Genomic DNA, 25,946 nt, shown 5'->3' on the forward strand with positions numbered 1-25,946 from the left:
GAGGCAGAAAAAGCAAAGACAACCTGAGGCAAACGGATTTTCTTCTAGCCTTTTGCAAAGGCCTAATCCTGCTGAGGGGATAGTGTAAAGTCTCCTCGGTGTTGGAAGGAGAGGGCTTTGAGAATTAGAGGAAAAGCGAGAACAAATCCCTTGGCTGGGAGCCGTCCCATGGGCAGTGAGGATGCTAGCTCCGTGGCAGGTCCCCAGGGGGGCAAGCTCTCAGCGGGGATGGCTGCTGGTCTACCTCAGGAGGCTGACCAAGGGCAGGAGACAAGCGCGGTCTTCAAAATATTCAACACCTTCTGGGACAGCTGGAACAGACATTGGCCATAAACAAGCACTAACAACCCGACCGGTGAATACTGGCTAACTAGTACCGCTCTACTAGTGAGCGCTGGCTAAATCTCGATAGCCCTGCGGGTGGGTATTTGTTGTTGGGCACCCAGCATCCATCCCGGCCCGATAAGAGCACTCTGGTTTTCTTTTCCCCCGTGTGCTCTCTTGGTGGAACTGTCAATCAAGGGCAAGCCTGAGCCAGGCCAGTGGGATGCTGTCTCCTTGGAATCAGACACTATGTCAAGTGGCTCTAGAATCTCACACAGTTTACTCTCTAGTAGAGGCAGCATCCTCAAGGTTCCCGAGATTCCTCAGCACGGCCTGTGTTTGTTACTGTTCTTTCTAACCTTGGTTTTATGACTTTCTCTCCATGTTGTTCCCTCTCAGTAAATTCCATTTTGCTTAAGTAACCAGAACTGGTTTCTGTTGCTTGCAACCAAAGGATTGTACCTCCTACTCCAAGGTTCCCATCTTCATTTCTACACCCAGTGTATGGCACGGAAACCCAGAAGTCCAGAGCCTGGCTGGACTCTCATTGACCACGGCGGGTACTGACAACGAGGAAGGGAGGAGCCACCACCTCAAATCCTGGACACGAGGGGCTCTTATTCTAATGTCTTCTGAGACCGCTTGAGCGCTGAGATTCTCATACCATTCTGGGGGCAAGGGGCCCCAATAATGAGGTGGAGCTTCTTAACCACCCTGATGGGATGGGGGCTCAGAGTCAAAATTACATTGACTTTAAGGAAATGATGAAAATGGTATTTCTTAGCACATCTGAGTTTGTGGGCTGAGCTTTGTAGTTGCTGCACACCTTGTACAGGATTATGAACAGAGATGGGATGATGATGCATTCAGATCCCTTGGCACGGACCGGACTCTGACAATACGCCCATACACCCAGAGTGCACTCAAGCCAACAGATCTGCCCTCCTATATTTCTGCCTTTGGTGAAGAAGTATGAACTAACGAACATGCCCATTTTTTCCTCCCTAGATATTGATCGGTTGCTTCCATCTGTTTTTTGGGGCATCTGTTTTGCCTCTGTCCCCACTAGTACCCTTCCCCCTTCTCTCATGCATGCGGTTCTTTTTTGTTTGTTTGGGAAAATGTCAGTGCTTGACCAATAATCCTCCACTTGCTTTATTACAATAAAGATTGGCAGACCAGCCCTTCTCAGCCTGGGCTGTGCGCTGGAAATTGCCTGGGGAGCTTTAAAATATTGATGCCTTTGTCCCTCCCTCAGGGAATTGGATTTCACTGGTCTGGGGTGCAGCTTAAGAATGATGGTTCTCAATGCTCCCCAGAAGATTCTAAGGTGTAGCTCAGGTTGTGAGCTACTGTCTAAGAACTCCCTTGCGATGTGTACTTATAATTAGTCTGGGATGGGGCCTGGGCACCTGCATTTTAAAAAGCATCCCAGGTGATACTCTTATGTAGCCAGGGTTAAGAACCCTCTAACCCAGCTGGGAAGGTCCACTGCCCACTGGTGTCTTTACCAGGGCCACTCAAAGTGTGGTTCTCAACCCTGCAGCATCAGTATGTTCTGGGAACTTGCTGGAAATGCAAATTCTCAGCCCCCTTCCCCCCTCCCCGCCCCTGAATCTACAGAATTGGAAACTCTGGGTGTGGGGCGCAGAAGTCTGGGTTTTCATGGGCCTCCAGGTGATTCTGCTGCTGCCTACATTTGAGAACCTGTGTTTTATGTTATTTCCTATCTCCAAGGTCACTTTTCCTAGCCTGGTCTGTCAACAGTGCTTCCTTACGGCCAACACAATTCTCTATCTTCCCATCAAGTGTTCTTTCCTCCATTATATGTTGTGTCCATATTTGTGGACACAAAGGGCCATTCTCCCCTGTGTGCGTGGACAGAACTCTCTCCCCACGCTCCTGTTCCGGCCACAGGTGGAGATTACATTCACCCAGTCAAGCAGGCAGTCTGGAGTTACCTCGATCTCATTGTCCCCTGCTGGGGATGGGTCACTGCTCCGCTTGGAGCGGCCTCGGAGCTTCCCGTCGGAGGCCCGGTGCGGCCTGTCTGCGTCTCCCTCTTTCGCTGGCGTGGAGGGCCCGTTGTGCGTGTTATATTCCCCTGGTGCAGGAAAGGGAAGGGTGGACATATCAGAAGCTCTGCTGAGTGTCTCCTCCCAGGAAATATCACCCCACCAGAACCAAGCTAGGCCCCATAGGCAGCACAAAAGGCAAAGATCTCATGGAATCAAAACTGCTCTTGATGGTCCCCTTGGCTGCCTATTCATAACCATTCACTCATGGAGCAAAGATTCACTGAGCAGGCATAGTCCCAGGCACTGCTTCTCACAGTACTTAAATTTTAGAGGGAGGAACGGGGCGTTAGACAAACAAGTGAGTATCTAACACGCCAGGGGAGGACACGTGTTACAAATGGGATGGGGAGGGGGATGCTGGGAGGTTACTAACTGCTACGGGGCTAGTCAGGGAGGGCCTCATGGATAAGGGGACACCTGAGTGGAGCTCTAGGGAAGTGAGGGTGGGCGGCTGGGGGAGCTGTAGGGACAGGGAGCAGAGTTTTGTGTTTGCAACTCTATTTCCCAAAGCCTGAGGATCCCCAGATGAACAGAAGTAAGAAAATCAGCATTTAAAAGGAGCAGGGCAGGGGCGCCTGGGTGGCTCAGTCGTTAAGCGTCTGCCTTCGGCTCAGGTCATGATCCCAGGGTCCTGGGATCGAGCCCCACATCGGGCTCCCTGCTCGGCGGGAAGCCTGCTTCTCCCTCTATCTCTCCCCCTGCTTGTGTTCCCTCTCTCACTGTGTCTCTGTTAAATAAATAACAAAATCTTTTAAAAAAAAAAAAAAGGAGCAGGGCAGCAAACTTTTCTATCTTTAAGAGATGCCCAGCTTGGGGCGAATGGGAGGTGTGAGGGGAGAATTCTCTGTGTTGCTTTCCCTATGTGGCTTGCTCCATTCTCTATTAAAAGCACAGGGCTGGCACTGAGGACACGTCAGTAAACAATCTGGACTGAGTTCTGGCTTGACCCACATATATGCCGGGTCAGTGAGAAGATGCAGGGCAGAAGGCGGCCACCTGCTTCCACTGAGCTGGTGCTTCTGGGAGGCGCAGAGAGGCTGCCACGCTCATGCCCTCAGGCAACTGTCTGATGACCAGGCATGAGTGAGCAGCACCCTCCTGGGACCCAGGGTGCAAAGCCAGTATCCGAGCTGTATTGTTTTTTTAAGCACAGAGGTTTGAAATACGTGGCTTTTTATCAGAGTTTATTGTCTTTATTGAACTCATGAAGTGGGATGACGTCCATCTGTGTTACCGTGGACACTCATGGTAGAGGCAGAACCAAAGTCTGGGCCAGTCCCTGTCGCTAGAGTGACAGAAGTATACGCCGGAGTGGAACTGGGGAGGGCACCCCATCCTGCTCTCATTTTACAGCTGCTGGGTATAGTTCCCAAATGTATCCTGACGACTTCATCTCTTCCATAATCACCAGTTCTTGAGGATCATTAGGAGGAAAATGCTTTTGTCTAAAACTGCTTGGCAATGGACTGATATCCTTCCCTACCCTGGAAGGACGATTTCCCTCCAAAACCCAAGGCACTGAACTTGGTTTATTTAATGTTTCTACTTCTTAGCAGACTAAGGACATAAGAAGAAAAGGTTTGGTTTTGAGTTGTCAGGACTGCGGGGCCATCTCCAACTCCCCAGCATTTTCAGGACACAGCAGGAGAGATTCCCAAATATCCATCTTGCAAAGACTTTCTTCTGGAGGGTGGGGAATACGCGTTAGAGAAATTCACAGATGCTTTAGAGTTGTAGATAAGGGTTATCCTGATTCACCTGGTAGTTTTAAGGTTATGGGGGCTTAGAAAACATGTTGACCCCATCAAAATCCAGGCAAATATTATTAAAAAGGGGGGATATACCAGGCATCTAAGAAATGTGTAAATAAGGTGTGGGGGAAGCCAATATATTAAGAGTCTCCCGGGGTGTCTGGGTGCTCAGTTGGTTAAGGTCTGCCTTTGGCTCAGGTCCTGATCCCAGGATCCTGGGATCGAGCCCTGCATGGGGCTCCTTGCTCAGTGGGGAGTCTGCTTCTACCTCTCCCTCTGCCCCTCCCTCCGCCCCTGCTCATGCTTTCTTTCTTGCTCTGCTCTCTCTCTCTCTCTCAAATAAATAAAATCTTTAAAAAAAGAGTCTCCCTCCCCGCCCCTAAAAAAGCAGCCCTTTCCCCTACCTTTTACATTCTTGAGAATGAAGTGTCAAGATTCAAGTTTCAGAGTCAGAGGTACACAGGCTAAAGCAATTTATGTAAACTTTCCTTGGAGTCATTTCACTCTTTTTCTTTCTCCCTCCTTACACTTTTACATCACCTCCAAGAGTTTCCTTGTAATCCCTTCGTGATCTCTTCCTCCCAACCCACTCCCCAGGCGATCACTGATACACTTTCTCTCACTAGAAATTAGTTTGTTTTTTCTAGAGTTTTAAAAAAATGGAATCACACAGTATATATTCTTTTTTGTCTGGCTTCTTTCTTTTTTAGTATATGTGCTGCCGAAGTGAACACCGGCTTCTTTTTTTTTTTTATTTTAAAGATTTTATTTATTTATTTGACACAGAGATAGAGACAGCTAGAGAGGCAACACAAGCAGGGGGAGTGGGAGAAGGAGAAGCAGGCTCCTGGTTGAGCAGGGAGCCTGATGTGGGGCTTGATCCCAGGACCCTGGGATCATGACCTGAGCCAAAGGCAGACACTTAACAACTGAGGCACCCAGGCACCCCCCCCCTTTTTAAAGATTTTATTTGTCTGGCTTCTTTCAGCCAGAATAATTGTTTTGTGATTCAATCCATGTCACGTATATGAATAGATCATTCCTTTGTGTTGCTGAGTACTATTCTATTTTATGGATATACCACGCTCCATCTGTTCACCTGTGGATGGAGATTTGGGTTGATTCTAGTTTGGGGACGGAATAAAGCTGCTGTGAACATTCACACATCAATCCTGGTATGCATGTAAACTTTCTTTTTACCAGCGTGATTACAAGGTCATGCGTTGAGTCCAAGTTTGACTTTTTAAGAAACTGCTAAATTGTTTTCCAAAGTGGTTGTACCATTTCACACTCTCACCAGTGGGGTAAGAGAGTTCTAGATGCTCCACATCTTTGCCAACCTTTGGTATGGTCAGTCTTTGTGATTATAGCCATTCTAAGGGGTACACATTGTGGATTTAATTTATACTTCTCTAATGACTAATGATCAGCATCTTAGTTATGTACTTTTTTTTTTTTTGACATCCCTGTATCTTCTTTGGGAAAGTGCGCAAATATTTTGCCCATTTTATTACTGAGTTGTTTGTTTTCTTAGTCTTGGGCTTTGAGAATTCCTTATATACTGCATGTATGTGGCGGTTAATCTTGTGTGTCAAGTTGATGGGCTGGTAAAACATTATTTCTGGGTGTTTCTATGAGGGTGTCTCCAGAAGAGATTAGCATTTCAATCAGTAGACTGAGTACAGATCTGTCCTCACCAATGTGTGTGTGGGGGGAATGCATCCCCCATTCCACTGAGGGCCCAAAAAGAACAAAAAGGCAGAGGAAGGGCAAATTATCTTTCTTCTTGAGCTGCGATGTCCATCTTTTCCTGCCTCAGACATTGGAGCTCCTGATTTTCAGGCCTCTGACTCAGACTGAATTGCTCTACTGGATTTCCTGGTTCTCTGGCTTGCAGAAGGCAGATCATGGGACTTGCTGATCTGAGCCATTTCTTACAATAAATCTCTTCTCTCTCTCTCTCTCTATCCTGATATTAGAGTTTGGAGAACTCTAATACGACATACTTTATCAGATACATGCTTAGCAATTACTTTTTCCCAGACTGTAGCTTCTCTTTTCATTCTCCTAACAGTGTCTTTCAAAGAGCAAATGTTTTAAATTTTCGTGAAGTCAATTTATGTAATTTATTTTCTGTCTGGATCATGTCATCTATGAGAACTCTTTGCCTAGCCCAAGGTCACAAAAATTTTCTCCTGTTTTCCTTAGAAGTTTTATGGTTTTATGTTTAGGTGTATGATCTATTCTATGTTGACTTTTTTATGTCATGTGAGGTATGGACTAAAATTTTTCCGAATATAGATATCCAGTTGTTTCAGAATCTTTTGTTGAGAAGACTATCCTTTCTCCACTGAATTGTCTTGAAACCTTATCAAAAATCACTCGTATAAATCACATGTGCATTTATTTCTGCATTCTCTATTCTGGAACATTGATCTACTTGTCTATCTTTATGCCAATACCATATTGTCATGATTACTGTGGCTCTGTAGTAAGTCTTCAAATCAGGTAGTGTTAGCCTTTCAGGTAGTGTTAGCCTTCCAGATTTTTTTCTGTATCAGAGCTGTTGAGGCTATTCTAATCCATTGTATTTCCCTATGAAGTTCAGAATCAGCTTGCCAATGTTTACAGAAAAGAGTGGAATGTTGACAGAGATTGTGTTAAATATACAGATCAATCTGTGGAGAAATGACATCTTAATAATATTAAGTCTTCTGAGCTGTGAGCTCTCTTTCCATTTACTAAAGTCTTCACTTCGTTTCAGTAGCACTTTGTAGTATTAAGTGTACAACTCTTGCACATCTTCTGTCAGATTTATTCAATAGCATTGAATATGAAATGAAATGAATAACACTGAAATGAAAGTATTCAATGTTTTTTGATGGTACTGTAAATGGCATATAAAACTATCCTATTTCCAGGCACCTGGGTAGCATAGTCAGTTAAGCGCCCAACTCTTGGTTTTGGCTCAGGTCGTGATCTTAGGGTCTTGAGATCAAGCCACTTGTCCAGGTCCGCGCTTAGCACAGAGTCTGCTTAAGTTTCTCTCTCCCTCTGCCCCTCCTCCTGTGCTCTCTTAAATAAATAAATAAATCTTTAAAAAATATCCTATTTCCTATTACTTGTTGTTACTATATAGAAATACAGCTGATTTTCATATATCCACCTAGTACTCTGCAACATTGCTAAACTCACTTTTTAGTTTTAGCTTTTTAGTAAGTTCTAATTTTCTACGTAGTGATCATATCATTTTACTTCTTTTCCCTTTATGAAGTTTTGTTTCTTTTCCAATATAGAGCCTTTAATTTATTTTTCTTGCCTTACTGCACTCGCTAGAATCTCCAATACAATGGTGAATAGAACTGGTAAGAGTAGACATTTTTGTCTTGCTTCTGATCTTGGGGAATAGCTGTAGGTTTTTTGCAGCTATCCTATTTTAGTCAACTTGGGCTGCTATGACAGAAGTGTCACAGACTGGGTAGCTTAAAGAGCAAAGATTTATTTCCCACATATCTGGAGGCTGGGAAATCCAAGATCAAGGCACTGTCCAATTTTGTTCCTAGTCAGGGTCTTCTTCCTGGTTTTCAGATGGATGCCTTCTTGCTATATCCACACATGATGAAGAGAGAGAGATATTATCTCTCTTGTGTCTCTTCTTATAATGGCACTAACCCCATTCTTGAGGGCTCCACCCTCATTATCTAATTACCTCCCAAAGACTCCACCTCCAAATACCATCACTTTAGGGATTAGGGTTTCAACATATGAATCTGGAGGGGAACACAAACATTCAGTTCGTAGCATGCCTTTTTCTAATAAAGTGTTCCCTTCTATTCCTAATTTGGAATTTTTATCAGGAACAGGTGCTAAATTTTGTCAAATGCTTTCTCTGCATCTATTAAGATGATGTCTTTTTTTCTTCCCAGTTAATTAATTATGGCAGATTATGTTGATTTTCAAATTTTAAACCAACTTTGCATCCTTGGGACAAATCCCACTTGGCCATAATATATTATTCTTCTTTCATATATTGCTGGACTTGATTTGCTAACATTTTGTTTAGAAATTTTTTATCTGCACTTATGGGGATATTGGTCTATAGTTTCCTTTCCTTTCCTTTTTTTATTTTATTTATTTATTTATTTATTTATTTTTTAAAGATTTTATTTATTTATTTGACAGAGAGAGACACAGCGAGAGCAGGAACACAAGCAGGGGGAGTGGGAGAGGGAGAAGCAGGCCTCCCGCCGAACAGGGAGCCCGATGTGGGACTCAATCCCAGGACCCCAGGATCATGACCTGAGCCGAAGGCAGACGCCCAACGACTGAGCCACCCAGGCGCCCTCCTTTCCTTTTTTTAAAAAGATTTTATTTATTTGAGAGAGAGAGAGCACGAGATGGGGGACAGCCAGAGGGAGAAGCAGACTCCTTGCTGAGCAGGGAGTCTGATGCGGGGCTCCATCCTGGGACTCCAGGATCATGACCTGTGCCAAAGGCAGATGCCTAAATGACTGAGCCACCCAGGCGCCCCTAGTTTCCTTTTCTTATAATGTCTTTATCTAGTTTTGGCATCAGGGTCATGTTGGCCTCATAGAATGAGTTGGGAAGTATTCCTTCCTCTTCAGTTTTCTTGAAAATTTTTGTAGAATTGATAGTTCTTACTCAAATGTTTGATAGTCTTAATCAGTGAGGCCATCAGGGCCTGGTGATTTCTTCGTGGGAGGATTTCTAACAAAAAAATTCAATTTATTTAATAGATGTAGGCCTATTAAAGATACAGATCTGTTTAGGTCATCTATTTCTTCTTGAGGGAGTTTTGGAAGTTTTTGTCTTATAAGGAATTCATCCATTTCATCTAAGTTGTTAGATTCATTGGCATGATGCTGTTCATAAAACTGCATTATTGTCCTTTTTTTTTTTTTTTAAAGATTTTATTTATTTGTTTGACAGAGAGAGAGACAGCGAGAGCAGGAACACAAGCAGAGGGAGTGGGAGAGGGAGAAGCAGGCTTCCTGCCAAGCAGGGAGCCCGATGTGGGACTCGATCCCAGGACCCTGGGATCATGACCTGAGCCGAAGGCAGACGCTTAACGACCGAGCCACCCAGGCGCCCTGCATTATTGTCCTTTTAATATCTGTAGGGTCTGTAGTGATGTTACCACTCTCATTTCATTGGTAATTTATGTCTTCTCCCTTTTTTCTGTATTGGCCTACCTAGAGTTTTATCAATTTTATTTATCTTCTCAAAGAATCAGCTTTTGGTTTCACTGATTTTCTCTCTTGTTTTTCTGTTTTCAGATTTCACTGATTTCCATTCTGGTCTTTATTGTTTCCTTTCTTCTTCTTACTTTGATTGTAATTTGCTCTTCTTTTTCTAGTTTTTTAAGGTGGGAGATGAGGTGTTTGGCTTGAAATTTTTCTTTTCTAGCATAGACATTTGTGCTATAAATTTGCCCTTTATGTACTGCTCTAGCGACATTCTACAAATTTTGACATGTTGTGTTTTCATTTTCATTAAGTTCAAAATACTTTTATAAATTTTCTTTTCGTTTTTTTCTTTGACCCATGGTGTATGAGTCAGGGTTCTCCCAAGAAACAGAGCCAACAGGATATATGTAAATATATATATAAGAGAAGATTTATTATAGGAATTGGCTCATGACGTTATAGAGGTCAGGAAGTCCCATAATCTGGTGTTTGCAAGCTGGAAAATCAGGAAAGCCAATGGTACAATTTAGTCTGAGGCTGAAGGCCTGAGAACTTGGGGTAGGGGGAGTCTGGAGGGGTTGGGCCCCACTGGTGTAAGTCCCGGAATCCAAAGGCCTGAGAATCAGGAGCTCCAATGTCTGTCCAATTATCTTTTTAGATAATCTGCATCATACTGAAAAGTTTGAAAAGAAAAGAGCCCTTAAGCAACCACTACTAATTTGTTTTTTCTCTTGAGTAATGTCAAATGTTCAGATTTTGCCCTCTACCTTAGCAAATTGCCCTGCAATCATCTGTAAATTGTTGGGACTTCGTATAACTGCTAATGCATATCAATGCAGGCTGGGCTGGGGGCTGGGGTGGAGAAGAGCATCAGGATACTCTATCCAGGCAATGCAGAGAGGGAGCGTGATCTATTGGTAATATATAATCCTCCTGAGGCTCTGGAATTTGGAACCAACCACTCAAGGAGATCCTGGATAATTTCAAAAGTGGAGTTTTTATGGGAAATTTTAAGAGAGAGAGTGTGTGTGTGTGTGCGTGTGTGTGTGCGTGCACGCACGCATGTGCACACATGCATGCTTACATGACCTTCCTTTATAACAGACACCGGGGAAAAGAAGCAAGAGACCTCGGTTACAGCTGACAACTATTTATGTCATTAGATTTTATGTGAGCTTGTTAGACACACAGTAAAAACCATCTCAACCACTTATTGTTGAACCTTAGACCGAGGGATAAAGGAAGAACAGGGGGAAACAATAAAGAAAAGTTGCAAAGAGATACAATGAACCTTTATGTTTGCTCTTGATGGGGAACAAAGATAACCTTCCCACATACCCCAAACTCTTGGGAAGTAAGACTTGGAATCTAGTTCCAAATTATACATAGACAGTGGCATCTACTTAAGGATTTCCTGCTTATATCTCCTCTCTAAAGTCAGTTAGAGTGGCCACACTCTGAAAACCAGGATGGTCAAAGATAATTTAGTACCCTTCAAAGAAAGCAATTTGGAAGTTGTTACCTAGGTACCATGCATTTATTAAATACTGTGATGAAATCACAATGACAAAAATCAATGTTCAAGCCCTAAACTTCCTTAAAAATTGACTTAAAAGGGGCGCCTGGGTGGCTCAGTTTGTTAAGCATCCGACTCTTGATCTCAGCTCAAGTCTTGATATCAGGGTCATGAGTTCAAGCCCTGCACTGGGCTCCACTCTGGACGTGGAGCCTACTTAAAAAAAACTGACTTAGAAATATCTGGCCATGTTGTCCCCATTTGCCACCAAACCAAGGATAATTAACTTGTCCCCAGTGATGGAAAACATAAGGGCTAAAAGCAATAGCTGTACCAAGAATCCCAGGAACAGAAGAAGTTAGTCTCAACTACTGTTCTTTTTCTAACCGTCAACCAGTATTATGGAATGAATGTCCACACACTGTCATGTTAGCTTAGCTTCTACAAGCCCCAGAGTATCAGTGGGTTCTGAAAAACCCACTGAAAAGAAAATAGAACAAAATGCAAGGATATCTACATTACATTTGGGCATTCTAATTTATTGCTGTCATTTAATGATAATAAGCCTAAACCATCTCATACAAGAGAAGACATATGCATAGTAGACCTATGGAAGGAAAGAATGAATCCATAGGCTGGTGAGTTAGTTGCACAGGGATGTACACCATCCAGGGGTCAGGACATGGACTCTCCTACATGTTGATCCTAATCTAGGTGAGTTCCATGGGTTGTGGATACCTGTTACTTTGGCCCACCCAGTGTCTCTACCGTCTTCCCCTGGGTGGTGTGCTCTGGGTTTCTTTGGGAAAGCACTTCTCCCTCACTCAGTCCATGTGATCTGGGTGGGGATGACCCAACTCTAGCTCCTGCTGTGGGTATGAGACCCAGGTCTGCTGCCCCATCCCAGAATTCCATCCACTGCCACAGAGACTGGTGTGAGGATAGGTATGTGACTTAAGCTGGGCCAATAGAAGCGTTACCTGGGACCTCTGCAGGGACTATTAGGAAGGAGGAACTCTCTCTGAGGGGTAGATAAGCAGGAAGGACTGAATCCTGGAGCAGCTGGTGACCATCTTTGCCACCATAATGGGAAAGCCTGCTTGAGAGGGAAATGAACCCAAGAAAACGCAGAGCCAGAGGAAGAAAGAGACTGAGGCCCCAAATTATCATCTGAACCCCCTGGACCCAGCCTTGAATCCCTATACATCTTGATTATATATGCTTAAAAATTCCTTTTTTGGGGGTGTGTGGGTGGCTCAGTTGGTTGAGTGTCCGACTCTTGGTTTGGGCTCAGGTCATGATCTCAGGGTCATGAGATGGAGACCTATGTTAGGCTCCTCACTCAGCAGGGAATCTGCTTGAGATTCTCTCTCCCTCTACCCTTCCCCCCATTCATGTGTGCACTCTCTCTCTAAAATAAATAAATCTTTAAAAAATTACTTTTTTTGCTTAAACTAGTTGGAGTTGCATCTTCTATCTTTTGAAGCCAAAAAGTCCTAATAAAAGGGATTTTTTTTTTTTAAAGATTTTATTTATTTATTTGAGAGAGAGAGAGAGAGAGCACACAAGCAGGGGGAGGGGCAGAGGGAGAAGGAGAAGCAGACTCCCCACTGAGCAGGGAGCCTAGCACAGGGTTTGATCCCAGGACCCTGGGATCATGACTTGAACCGAAGGCAGACGCTTAACCGACTGAGCCACCCAGGCACCCCAATAAAAGGGATTTCTGAAGCTGATGCGCTATCGAAAACGTACACGTATGAGGATTTTTTAAATGATTCTAGAATTCTCGATGAGAGAACCAGGATCTGATGGCCACTGTCCTTCTGTTCTCAAATGGGTTTTTTTTTTTTTTTTTGAAATTTACAACCACGTGTTTATTTGACGTATTTACGCAAATGGGTTTTAGATAACATAATCTCAGCTATGTGTGACTACTGACTATCCAGGAGTGCTGGTTATGGTGCCCAACAGGCCTGTGTTCAAAGCCCAGTTCCACCAATCGCTAGCAAGTTACTTACCACTCTGATCTTCATTGTTCTTATCTGGAAAAGAGGGGGTACCTGAAAACCAGTTTTTGTGAGGATTGTGACTTTCCTTATCACAGTCTGTAATTCTGTATTTATGTGATTATTTGATTCCTGTCTGCAAGAATCATGTCTATGTTGTACTATATTTTATTTCCTAAACTAAGGAGTACCTGGACAACAGCAGGTGCTTTATAAATATTTGTTTAATCAATATATAAATAAGTGGAATGAGAAGATCACACAGATATGTGCTTGGCACATCACAGATGGGCAACAAATACTACTTTCCCTTCTTTAAGGACTGGGGCTCACCAACTCCAGCGTCCACATGGGCCAGGCAGGTAATGAACCTGAAGTACATTGGCCAGATGTGGAATAGTGTGTGCCCTGTCTGAATGGGGCAGATATTACTCAGCCAGCCAAGTGTCGTCACTTAGGAAGGTAGACCTAAGTGATCAGGTCCAGATTTGCTTTCAAGAGAAGACCAGATCGGGGCGCCTGGGTGGCTCAGTTGGTTAAGCAACTGCCTTCGGCTCAGGTCATGATCCTGGACTCCCGGGATCGAGTCCCGCATCGGGCTCCCTGCTCAGCAGGGAGTCTGCTTCTCCCTCTGACCCTATCCCCTCTTGTGTTCCCTCTCTCATTCTCTCTCTCTCGCTCTCAAATAAATAAATAAAATCTTTAAAAAAAAAAAAGAGAAGACCAGATCTACTTTTAAGGGAAAGCATAAATTAGAATTTTTAGGTAAAAATTTTAAACATGGGTACAATTAAAGACACACACACACACACACACACACACACACACACACAGAAAGGCCAACAAAATATATACGAGGACTGCATTTAGCTCTTGGGTGACCAGTTCATTACAATTGGGACCCATGTCCAGTCCATCCTTCCTATGAGAGCTCAGATTACAGCACCAATAACCACAGGACAGCGACTGTACTTACCGCCAAGCAACTCAGAACTCTGGTTGGGGACGCTGTGAGATGCCTCCTGGAGGACATAGGTGGATGTGGAGAGGGGAGAAGGGCAGATGCTGCTGGCTGGGACGTAAGGAGGGCTGTAGGATGAGCTGTAATACTGGGAATACTGGCTCTGAGGGAAGCCGGGGTAGGAAGGATAGTCCTGGAAAGGGAAACACACACAAGGCGCTGAGCAAGGAAGCCTGTCTGGCCATGGGCCTTCCGTCCACCCAGTCACAGGCTGACAGTGGCGAGGGGCCTCATGGGGTGGGTTCTCCTGTGTCTGTCTCCATCTCTCCCACTAGAATAAAAGCTCCATGAGGGCAGGGACTTGCCCCAGATGCAAACCCCGAGACAAGGATGCAAGTGCAAGTATTTGGGAGGTGAACAAGACACCAGTTGGGGGAATGGGGAAGTGAGACAGGAAAGGGAAGAAGGAAAAGCAGCCGATCTGGGGGCTTTTAAGTGGGGACTGGAGGGAATTCCCCTGGAAAACACTGGGATGTTTTAAAACACACCCTCAGAATGATCTCTCCCAGAGGCAAGGGAGCTGGGCTGTTCATCCACCAACTCCAGCCAGGGTTTTTTTGAGAGCTGCTCCCAGTGGTCTTCATTCCCTGGCACTTCCCTCCTGCCCTGTGCTCTGGTCCTAGGGAACACCCTCGAGCCCCGGGATGCAGAGGTCAGCAGGTGCCCCCTGAGGGATGTGGGTGTGGCTCTGTCAGTGTCTGTCTTGATTGCTGTTATATCCCTAGCACCTGGAACAGTGCCGGGCACACAGGGGAGCTCAATAAATACTAGATAAATCAATGAACCAATGAATGAGTGATAAGGACCACATACACACATACCCAGGAGACTAGGTGACGTTTTAAGTGCACGAGGGGTACAAATACAGCAGCACCTATATACAGCATTAGGGATCAGAATCTTCTATGAGGAAGTCTCAGAGATCAAATCAAAGAATGCCAGTCCCCTTTTGATCAAGCTTTGCTTAAACCAGCCAGATATTCCAGCTCTCCCACACCACTGTTTCAAATATTCCAAACAAGTCATTGTTTCAAATATTCTGCCCCAGCAGCACCATAAACCGATGCTTCTCAACCCTGTGAAAACTTACGGGAAGTTCAGCTTCCTGGACCCCACTCCAGCCCTACAGAATCAGAATTTCTGGAGGTGGCATTGAGAGAATCTCCGTTTTTGACAAGCTCCTCTTGGTGAAATGGGCAGACACCCAGAGTGAAGAACCACACCTTAAAAAAGACTGTTGTATTTATGGGTATTTTATCCATGTACATAGTATACTGGAAATAATACAGAAATACAGACACCGTCTCCCAATCTTCCAAGGTTTAAATCATTTAGATTCTTCAGCTCACTGAAGAAGAAATAGTGCATTCCTCATATTTAAATGTTAAATATTCCATAAAGCCAGCCTACTCTGTGGTAGTTTTGTTTTAAGGCTAGCCTGAAAGCATGTTAGCTTTTTGTTCTGAAATAATTCTAGACTTAATAGAAGAGGTGCACAAATAGGACAGAGTTCCCACTCTCATTCTTAATCTCTAAGTGAAAAGAAGACAAACTATTGGCCGGTGTTCATCTTCACAGGGTTGACCCGGTGTGATTTAACAAGCATTTATAAAGCCCCCACTGTGTGCTGGGCACTTGGCACTGGAATGCAGAAGTGAAGATGATGGATTCTCACGCTTGAGAAGGTCAAGAGAGCACATGCATTTGCATTCATACATTCTAGATTCAACAGTCACTGGGCATCACGGGCTCAGGTCAAGACGTAATATCGCCTACCTCATCTTTGAAATCTACTAGTGATTCCAATTTCTCTGTCTCTACTCTGTATCTTTCGGATGGCCTTTTGCACAATCTGACTCCTGCGGTATCTAAACCCAGGGAATAAGAGACTGCATTTGTGGTGGGGGTTGTGGACTCTCGGGGTGCCCTGATTTAAGGGGTCTGTTTAAGGAAAGGGAATACAAGTGGTGGGGAGCGACGTCTACCTGGTGCACACTTCCGAATCCGGCCGCATTGGTCAGGCCATTTGCTCCTTGGTAGATCCCCGCCGTGCCTGCAGGAAGGAGGAACGGGTACAGATGAGGTTTCTTACAGTCAGAGAGGGACATGGAGGAGAAAGATGTGGCAGACAGGTGGGCTCTTTGAGGGCAGACAGATGGGGATGGAACCCATGACCTCGGCAAGTTACCAAATCTCTCTGATGCTCAGTTCTGTCAATTAATGAATAAAAATAAGTAACTCCTCCATCAAAGGATTGTGGTGAGCAATAAAAGAGACAGTGCATGCAATACAGATTCTGGCTCTCAATAATTACGCTCACAAAAAATATTTATTTAAAAAATTGTGGTAAGTGTACATGACATAAAGTTTACCATTTTAACTATTTCTAAGTGTACAGCTGAGTGGCATTTGCTACATTCACATTGTTGTGCGACCTTCACGACCATCCATGCCCAGAACTCATTTCATCTTGCAAAACTAAGACTGTGTCCCCATTAAATACTAACTCCCCACTCCTCCCCTCCCTCAGCCCCTGGCCCCCCCCAATTCTACCTTCTCTATGACTGTGACAGCTCTAGGAACAACACACAAGTGGAATCATGTAGCATTTGTGCTTTTGTGACTGGCTTATTTCATTTAGCATCACGTCTTCAAGGTTCATCCACGTTGTGGCAGGTGCCAGAATGACATCCCATCGTACCATATACCATTTTGTTTAGCCATTCATCTGTCAGTGGACACTTGGATTGCTTCCATTTTTTGGCTATCATGAATAATGCTGCTATGAACATGGGGGTAAAAATGCCTCTTTCAGACCCTGCTTTCAATTCTTTTGGGTAGATACCCAATAACTGGATATGATAATTTGATTTTTAATTTTTTGGGAAACCACCTACTGTTGTCTATAGTATTCCATCATTTTATATTCCCACCAACAGTGCACAGGGTTCCAAATTCTCCACATCCTCATCAACACTTTCTTTCCTTCCTTCCTCCCTCCCTTCCTTCCTTTTCTTTCTTTTTCTGTCAGTAGCCATTCTAAGGGGTGCGAAGTGATAAATGAATAAACTGAATGGTGGTAAACTGAATAAATGCACAAAAGGACTTTTGCCCTCTGAGCATCAGTTGCCCCATCTATAAAATGGGAATAAAAATGATACTTCTATTACTACTAGTAAATGCGATTTACTGAATGAATAAGTGAGTGGTGAATGGGGTGTCACTGAAGACAGGGTGGCCAGGCAAGGCCTCTCTGAGGTGACACTGGAGCTGAGACGTGTCAGTGATGGACACAACCTGGGGGAGGAGCGTTCACTAACTGAGCACACAGATCCTAAAGCAGGGATTTGCTTGGCAGGTTAGAGAAAGAGAGGAAAGGCCAATGAGGCAGGAGCCCAGAGAGGGAAGAGGGCGGCCACAGGAACAGCCATGGTGAACTTGTGTGTGTCAGGTGCCATTCTGAGCTCTTTCTGGACAAACTGAGGCCCGGAGAAGTTAAGTGACGCGCCCAAGGCAGCACAGAGAGTGGGTAACAACAACTGCTGGGGCTGGAACCAGGCAGTCTGACTTGAGTTTTCAACACCTCTCTATGGTGCTGTTGTTGCTGCTTTACAAACTGTTCTTTTGGGGGTTATAACTTACATCCTATAACATTCCTCCACTGGGATCAGTTGGATAATTTTTAAAGTAAATCGGTATAACTGTGCACCCGTGACCACAATGCAGCTTTAGAATATTTCCATCACACCCAAAGTTCCCTGATGCCCCTCTGCAGTCAACCCTCGCCCCCATCCCCAGCATCAGGCAGCTGACCCACTGCTGATTCTAGAGTTTTGCCTTTTCTATAAATTTCACAGAAATGGGATCAGACGATATGTACTTGTATCTGGCCTCCTTCCCTCCACATAAGGCTGCAGTAGCTACTCCACGTCGAAGTGTGGATCAGCAGTTCATTCCTTTTCATTGCTGGATAGTACTGTGTGTGTAAATGTACCACATCCAATTTGGGGCTATTCCAGATAAAGAGGCTCTAAACATTTGCATATGAGTCCTTGTGTGGATATATGTTTTCATTTCCCTTGGGCAGATCCCACGGAGCAGGATTGTGGAAATCATGTGGCAAGAGAATGTTTTAGTTTCTTTTTCTTTTTTTTTTGAGTATGTTTTACTTTTCAAAGACATGGCCAAAGTGTCTTCCAAGTGACTGTACCATTTCACAAACCTACTAGCAGTGTATGAGATTTCCGGCTTCTTCAGCACTTGGCATTTTCAGTCTTTTTGATCATAGCCTTCTAGTAGGTATGCAGTGGTATTTCCTTGTGGTTTTAGGTAGTGTTTGTCCAGTGATTAACCATGTCGGGCATCTTTTTATGTGCTTATCAGCATCATCTTTTTAGATGAATATCTATTCAAATCTTTTGCCCATTAAAAAGAAAGTTAGGTATGTCCTCTTAAAATTTAGTTGTAAGAGTTTCTTATATACTCTGGACACAAGTCCTTTATCAGATACACGATGTGCAAATATTACCCCCAAGTCGGTAGCTTGTCCTTTCATTTTCTTTATGGTGTCTTTTGAAGAGCAGAAGCTGTTTTTTGTTTTTTTTTTTAAATCAATATCCTCCTTGTGGATCTTGCTTTCACTGATTAACCCAAGGTCAGATTCTTTCTTATGTTTTCTTCCAGAAATTTTATAGTTTTAGCTCTATGATCTAATGTAAGTGAATTTTGTGTGTATGGTATGAGGTAAGGGTCTAAATGAATCTTTTGCATATGGATATCCAATTATTCCAGCACCCCTATAAAAAGTTTATTCTTGGCACCTTTGCCAAAAATTAAGTGACAATATGAGAGTTTATTTCTGGACTCTGTTCCACTGATGTATCTAGCCTATACCAATTCCATCCTGACCTGATTACTGTAGCTTTATAGTAAGTTCTGAAATCAGGTAGCATAAGTTTTCCTTTTGTTCTTCTTTTTCAAGATTGTTTTGGCTTCTATGTATAAACTTAGCATTTACATATCAACTTTAGAATAAGCTCGTTGATTTCTGTTGGCCAGAAGGAAGTGACACGTTTTTCAACCCAGAATCCTGCATCCTGAGAAAATATCCTTCAGGAATAAAGGGAAAATCAAGACATTCTCAAATGAAGAAAAACTAAGAAAATCTGTCACAGCAGACATACTCTGAAAAGATGAGTATAGGAAGTTCTTGACACACAGGAAATTTTAAAAAGGACTCTTGGAACATCAGGAGGGAGAAAGAAAAAAGAAAAAAGTAAAAATATGGGTAAATAAAGTCTCCTTTCTGTTTGGTTATACCAACCAACTCAATATGCAGTTAGGTCTATAAAAGTTTGCTATCAAATTTTAGGAGTTTTCAAATGTGTTTTGTAATTATCTAAAAATATTGAAATGGCTCCAAAGTCAAATCTACAAAATAAACTATACCCATATCCAGGGGTGAGAAGGATTCTGTGCTGGGCACCCAGACGGGTTCTGTAATGCCTGCTGGGGACAGGTGGGGCCAGGGAAGGCTTCCCGGAAGAAGTGACACCTAAACTGATCTCTGAAGGATGAGTTGGAGCCAGCCAGGTGAAGAGAGGAAGGACCAGGAACATGGCCACACCTGGGCATCCTCACCTGATCTCCAACACAGGGAGGCTTGTCCAAGGATCAGAACCCACAGAATTTGTCCACAATAGTGTGGCACGCTGAGATCCCATTCTGTCCTCAATGGCCTGTTCAGACAGGTCCAGAGAAGGTCTAGGCCAGCCTGTTCCATTCTAAATCATTTTTGGGGCCATGGTTACCATGATGACCCTACCTGCTAAAGCTTAGAAACACACCTGCCCTCTGAAGAGTCTTGGCCACAGTGTTTTCTGTTCTGATTTCTCTTTTCTTTTGTGTCAACCTTCTGAATGACAACTTTGGACAGGTTTAAAAACAAACAGGCCACAGTCTGGTCCCTTGGTATTCTTTCTCCCAAAGAGCCTCTTGTTTGTTTTCGTTCTGTGACCCAGGGGCATCCGAAGAATGGACAGCTGAACAAACTGCAGTGTGCCGAGGGCAGTCCCAGGCCCCTGCAGGGAGACATCCATCCCATGCCTGAGGACCCGGGAGGATGGGGGCACGTGGCCCCAGATATCTTGTGCCACAACATGTGGTCTCTGGAAGGTTTTCCAAATGGACCGCCTTGAGCTGGAATGTTTAACACTGACTTCTTGCCTCCATCCAGCTGGTGGAGTGCCCACAGGAGGGCTGGGGAAGGCAAAGGTAAGATGAGGAAAGAGTCCTCTCTTAAGGTGACGGTGCAGGTCCTGCTAGGGGTCCCCCGATATCCATTCACCCCTTCTGTCTCGTGTCAATAGAATCTCTGCTTTTAAGCTGGGCACATGCCTGATTAGAATAAACACTATTTTCCCCAGCTTTCCTTGTGGAGGGTGTGGCCGTGTGATGAGTTCTAGTCAAGGGAGGGTAATAAGTTAATGTGTGCAATTTCCTGAGTATGCCCTTACAGGGCAAGGGTGAGGCCTCCCTTTCCCTGGGAAATATGGTCATCTTGGATCACATGGCTGGGACCCCTGCCACGTTTGCAGACCAGAACCACCATATCAGCAAAACAATTTTCAAGTGGGTATTTATCCATTTATTTGACAATACATTTCCTAGTGAAATGTATCACCATGTCAGGTACTGTTGTGGATATGGCAGTGAGTAAGGGGTTGATGCTCACATTCAGGGAGGAGACAGAACATAATCAAGTGGATAGATACACAAACAGTTAAGATAATTCCAGATCCAAATGCAGTGATGCATTACACAGCACTACTGAGCTGCGGACTGTGGGCTGGAACCTGCCCGCAAACTGTTCTCAATGACATGAGTATAGACATCGGGAGATGGTATGTAGGAACGTCTCTTGTCTGCTGAATCTGATACTAAAAATCAGGACTTGTAATTAGTGTGTCTTAAAAATTTTCATTGTTGGGGCACCTGGGTGGCTCAGTCGGTTAAGCGACTGCCTTCGGCTCAGGTCATGATCCCAGGGTTCTCGGATCAAGTCCTGCATCAGGCTCCCTGCTCAGCGGGGAGCCTGCTTCTCCCTCTGCCTGCCGCTCCCCACGCTTGTGCGCTCTCTCTCTGTCAAATAAATAAAATCTCAAAAAAAAAAAGAAAGAAATTAAAAAAATTTTCATTGTTTTTCCATCTTTTTTTTCATGATTGCCCCATCCTTTTTGATATTTTTCTTCTACTTAGCCCTTCTCCTGTGAAATTCTAATATTATACATAATTGCATATCTGTTTAAGTATTTATGTATACTTGTGCTTCACACAAAAAGAGTAAGATGTTTTTGTCCCCACTCTGAGAACCATTTTTTGCTCCCTTTGGGTGATATTGCCCCCAATCAGAATGCAAGTTCTAGAGATTCATTTTTATTGTATTTTACAATAAATGAAGGAAAAACCCCTGGTCCTTCACCTCAGTGAACATGTGAAATCCTGGGTGATCCAGCATCTGGAGGTGGGCCTCGGTGCCAAGTAAAGATGCCCCCTCCCACCCCATTGCACACTGTTATGCACAGTGACTTGTTCAACACAGCTGTCCACCTTCCTTATGTAGTTTACAGAAGCTCGGTGCTGGAAAGTTCCCTGGCTTGTCCAACAGCGTCTGAGCTGCTGGACATCTACTCTTACATGTCTACTAGGTCGGCCATAAAAAAACAAAACAAAAAACCCCACAAAGTGGAAAATAACAAGCGTTGGCGAGGATGTGGAGAAATTGGAAACCTTGCACACTGTGGGTAGGAGTGTAGGATGTGCAGCCGCTGTGGAAGGGAGCTTGCGGATGCCTCACAAAGGTACACACAGAATTACCATGTGACCCAGCAATCCCCCTCCCGGGTACACACCCCAAAGAGTTGAAAACAGAGGTTCAGACAGAAACCTGTACACAAACGTTCCTAGCAGCACTAATCACAACAGCCAAAAGGCAGACCACGCCCAACGTCCATCGGCTGACAAATGGGTAAACGGAATGTGGCAAATGCATATGATGGAAGATTACTCAGCTGTAAAAAGGAATGGAGTCCTGACGCACGCTACAGCGTGGATGAACGTCGGAAAACATTTTAAGTGGAAAATGTTAGATGTCAAAGACCACATGCTGTCTGATTTGCCTTTATATGAGATGTTCAGAACAGACCAATCCACAGAGACTGAAGGAGACTAGTGATGCTGGGAGCTGGCGGCAGGGGCGAATTGGGAGTGACAGCCTCATGGGTGATGGGGTTTCCTTTTGGGGTGATAAGAATGTCTTGGAACTAGACAGAGGTGGTGGTCGCACAACACTGTGAAGAACCGTGCACTCTAAAATGGTTATTGTTATGTGAATTGGATCTTCACTGAAAACAAAACAAAGTTTCTGCTTCCGCTGTCTCCCAGCCCCATCCCACAGCCGGTCTCCCGGGCAAGAGCAAAGGAGGAGAACGGGGACGCCCAGAGAATTCAGGACCCTTCCCTCTGCCACACTCCTGGAAGCTCCTTGGGCTTTGAGAGAAGAGGTGATATCTGCAGCTCTGGGATTCCTTGTGCCCACCCCGAGTTCAGGGAACCATGCCTGTCCCTACCTCTTCAACACCGACCTCACGTTCCCTTCCCATCTTCTTTCCCTTTTTGGAAGTATCATGGTTTCATCTAACCAGGCTGCAAGATGCCCTGCAGAAGGCTCTTTGGAATGGGGGGGGGGGGTGGGAGAGACAAGCTGGGTCTGGCTCTCCCCCGGGCAACAGTGGGCCACTTTCCGAGATCACCAAGCAGCTCTCACGTGCAGGGGCCATGTACAATGCGGGTGGCATTTGGGAGCTTTGAACCGCTGTCAGTGCGCAAAGATCCACCCTCCTTTATTACTGCTGTCAGCAGGGCCAGGGCCCCTGGGGGACGCACTCCATGTAAACTGGGAAGCAAACATCTTGACTGCACGGTATTGCCCACGATGCTGAGCCCCCCTCTCTGCTGAGCCCTCCAGTCAGCCCCACCACGGAGGTAACTGTGCAAAAGTGGCAGCGCCCGCCCAGATTCTGGAGAACGCCCTGAGAACCTGGAGCCCGATGTGCCAGCAGGATTTTTCACAGCAGATGAGACAACTGGGAATCATATCGATACGGAGATGTTTAATGGAGAGACACTAGGGAACGTGCTGAGAGGTGTGCACTTTCTGGATACTTCTCCCCAACTTCCCTGCGGGGAAAGCACTCCCACGGTGCTCCGAGGGGGACAATCTGGTTTCACTCTTCCTTCCTCCACCTGCTACTCCTCACCACACAGTCACAAGTGAGAGGTGGCAAGCCATTCTGGGATGAGGGAAGGAAGGCAAGCATGTCAGGGCAACTGGGGCTTCTCCTTCCAGTCCCATCAGGGTCCTGGGTCCTGCACGGGTGGGCAGAAGAATTAGCAGAAATGAGTTATCCCAGCTCTTGTGTTCTAAGGTTTAAGCCCTGGAGTGTGGGAGGATTTGAGCTGCAGGCTAATGCTTCTCGAACTGTCAGGGAAGGACTAGTGTTTAACGAAGATATGGTTACATAACCAGCATACAACTCACGCCGCATGTAATTCACCACGTGATACCACAACCCCCAAATGGCCCTACGTCCTGTGCTGAGATGAGCTGCGGATTGCATGGCTGGTGGCTGGGGCAGAATTTAGTTTTTAACTGCTGGGAAAGTTTCTCTCTCTTATTCTCAGTTCTGTACTTATGTTATCACAGGCCAGTGAGTTTGTGGACTGGCCCCAGTTGGTGGGCCAACTAAGAATTAGATTGATGTAGGCAAAATGGCTTAAGAAATATGAAGGAAGTAGGATTCTCTTGGGAGGATGGGTGGTTCTTCTGGCTAAAGAAATGGGGTAGGGCAAGAGGGAAGGCAAGGGGGTGGGCAGAGAAAGAAAAAGAGAATGAGCAGGGAGTCCTGGGGCAGAGGGATTCTCTGTGCCCACACACAGGTGCTGAGAAAGCAGCAAGCCTCCCCTCCATGGGAACGGGCTGTGTGTGCTGAGTCTGAGATAGGCAGCCCTCAGAACCTTCCAGGCCCAACAGGAGAGGGAGGTGAGGGAAGGAGCTTGATGCAGCCACGATGGTAAATGGCAACTGACACACAGCATCAGTGTTGGGAAATGATAGGGGGTGGTGGGGATTGCGGCAAACTGGAACATGCAGTTTTTTGTTTTTTTTTTGTTTTTAAAGATTTTATTTTTAACTAATCTCTACACCTGACATGGGGCTCGAACTTACAACCCCAAGATCAAGAGTCACACGCTACACCGACTGAGCCAGCCAGGCGCCCCTGGGATGCACAGTTTGGCTCCCCACAGGCATTCCCAGTTCCTTTCTCCTTGCGTGTTACTTTCCTTGCTTTCCCAGTTTCCCTTGCAGTTCTGGGATGGCTATGTAATCTAGTTCCGGCCAAGGGGCTTCTGGGAAAGACTTTTCTTTTGTTCCCCTGCCGGTTCCTCCCCTGGATTATGTAAAGATGTAATGCCTGGAGTTACAGCAGCTATCTTGGGACACGAGGCTACAAACATAAAAGCAAAAGGCCCACACACTGAGGTTGAAGGAGTGGAAGGATAAAAAGAACCTGGTCCTTGAAGATATAAATGAGCTGCCAAACCAATCTTAGGGTCAGACTTCTTGCTAAATGCACAATAAATGTTATTATGGGTTAAGCCAACATTAGTTGGGCTTTTTGTTACTAGCAGCCCAAAGCATTCCTGACTGATACAATGCTGCTCAGCTCCAACTGACCTCTGTCCCCTAGAAGTGTGATCTAATGTAGCCAGGGCTTCTGATTTTTCCAAAGAAGTGAAAAATCTGCGTTTATATATGGAAATTTCCTAATGTTATATATAGGAAAAAAATATAAATTAGTTGGGATAAAAAAAAAAAAACCAAAACAAACAAAAACATATTTGCAGGGGATGTGGCCTGTGGGTTTCCAGTTTGTGACCTCTGGTCTAGGAAGACAGAACAATGAAACATTCCTGTGCCCACAGTGTGGCAAAGACACGGTGATGAAGAGCCCCAGATGGGAAGGAGCCTCACGGATGGAGAGGGTGGACAAGTCGGCAGCAGCCTGGGTCTCAGTGAGGGAGGATGATAAACCCCTGACACTATGACACACTGGCTTGGGATAAGATGTCAGAACCATGGCCAAAATTCCAGAGAATTTGAGGAAAGCCTTGAAAGACTACAATATAACTTTCCGACCGGCCCAGGGGAACGGTAGCTCAAAGTAGAAATCATGTTGAAAGGCTGAAAATAAAGTCAGATCCTCTTTTTACCCCCTTGGGCTTACACATCGAGATTTATACCTTCTACAGAAGACACAGAGGGATTCTTTATGTCCCTGGAATTGTGCCTCCACCAACGTCAGGGAGCCTGTGTGGACAGTCGCGGACATCAGCCCCTCCCTTTTGTCATCCTGCAAAATGCTGGGTACTAACTGTCGAGTGAATTCAAGTTCATGGCACATTTTCCTCACTAGCATACCCAAGACCTCTCTTTTTAAAAAATGTGTTTCCTTTCATTCCCTGTCACTTCACAGGCAATGATTCTAGCATGTCTCAGGTGCATCCTACCATCTCTACGGGTTCCTGCACAAGTTCACCAGTGCTTTGTGGGCAGGTACATCATTTTTGTGAATTCTGTTTGTTACATTTCCTATGATTTCTTGGTTTTTTCACTCATCAGGAAGTTCTTAAGACCCGTCTATGTTGCTGTGGGTATATCCTGTTTGTTCCATTTCATTATATTCGATATGGTTCCTCTGTTTTTTTGCCCACCACTAAGTCCTTGGGCTCCATCCACGTTGCTAGAGGTGCCACTCCCCTGTTGTCCTAGCAACTGCTCAGCCCTCCCTTGTGTGCGTTCTCAGTATCTCCTGCTCCTCCTCTGGGACAGTGCCCGGGACACCTCCATGTCCGCCCACCGCAGCATGAACACCCTTGGACCGTCCCCTGTGGGCCTGTGTGTGAGTCTCCTTGGGATGTATCC

The 25,946-nt window shown here is 45.0% G+C and overlaps 1 protein-coding gene across 1 annotated transcript in view; it reads right to left on the minus strand.

Moving 5' to 3' along the window:
- Positions 1 to 25,946, minus strand: part of EYA2 (EYA transcriptional coactivator and phosphatase 2) — a 264,389-nt gene that overhangs the window by 88,680 nt on the left and 149,763 nt on the right. Inside the window, exons 6-8 of the mRNA XM_032419638.1 lie at positions 15,889 to 15,956; positions 13,859 to 14,036; positions 2,286 to 2,428 (exon numbers count right to left, since the gene is read on the minus strand). Coding sequence (XP_032275529.1) covers positions 2,286 to 2,428; positions 13,859 to 14,036; positions 15,889 to 15,956 — 389 coding nt within the window. The remainder of the gene's footprint in view (positions 1 to 2,285; positions 2,429 to 13,858; positions 14,037 to 15,888; positions 15,957 to 25,946) is intronic.

Source organism: Phoca vitulina, unplaced genomic scaffold, assembly GCF_004348235.1.
Source record: "Phoca vitulina isolate PV1807 unplaced genomic scaffold, GSC_HSeal_1.0 scaffold22, whole genome shotgun sequence".
Lineage (NCBI taxonomy): Eukaryota > Metazoa > Chordata > Mammalia > Carnivora > Phocidae > Phoca > Phoca vitulina.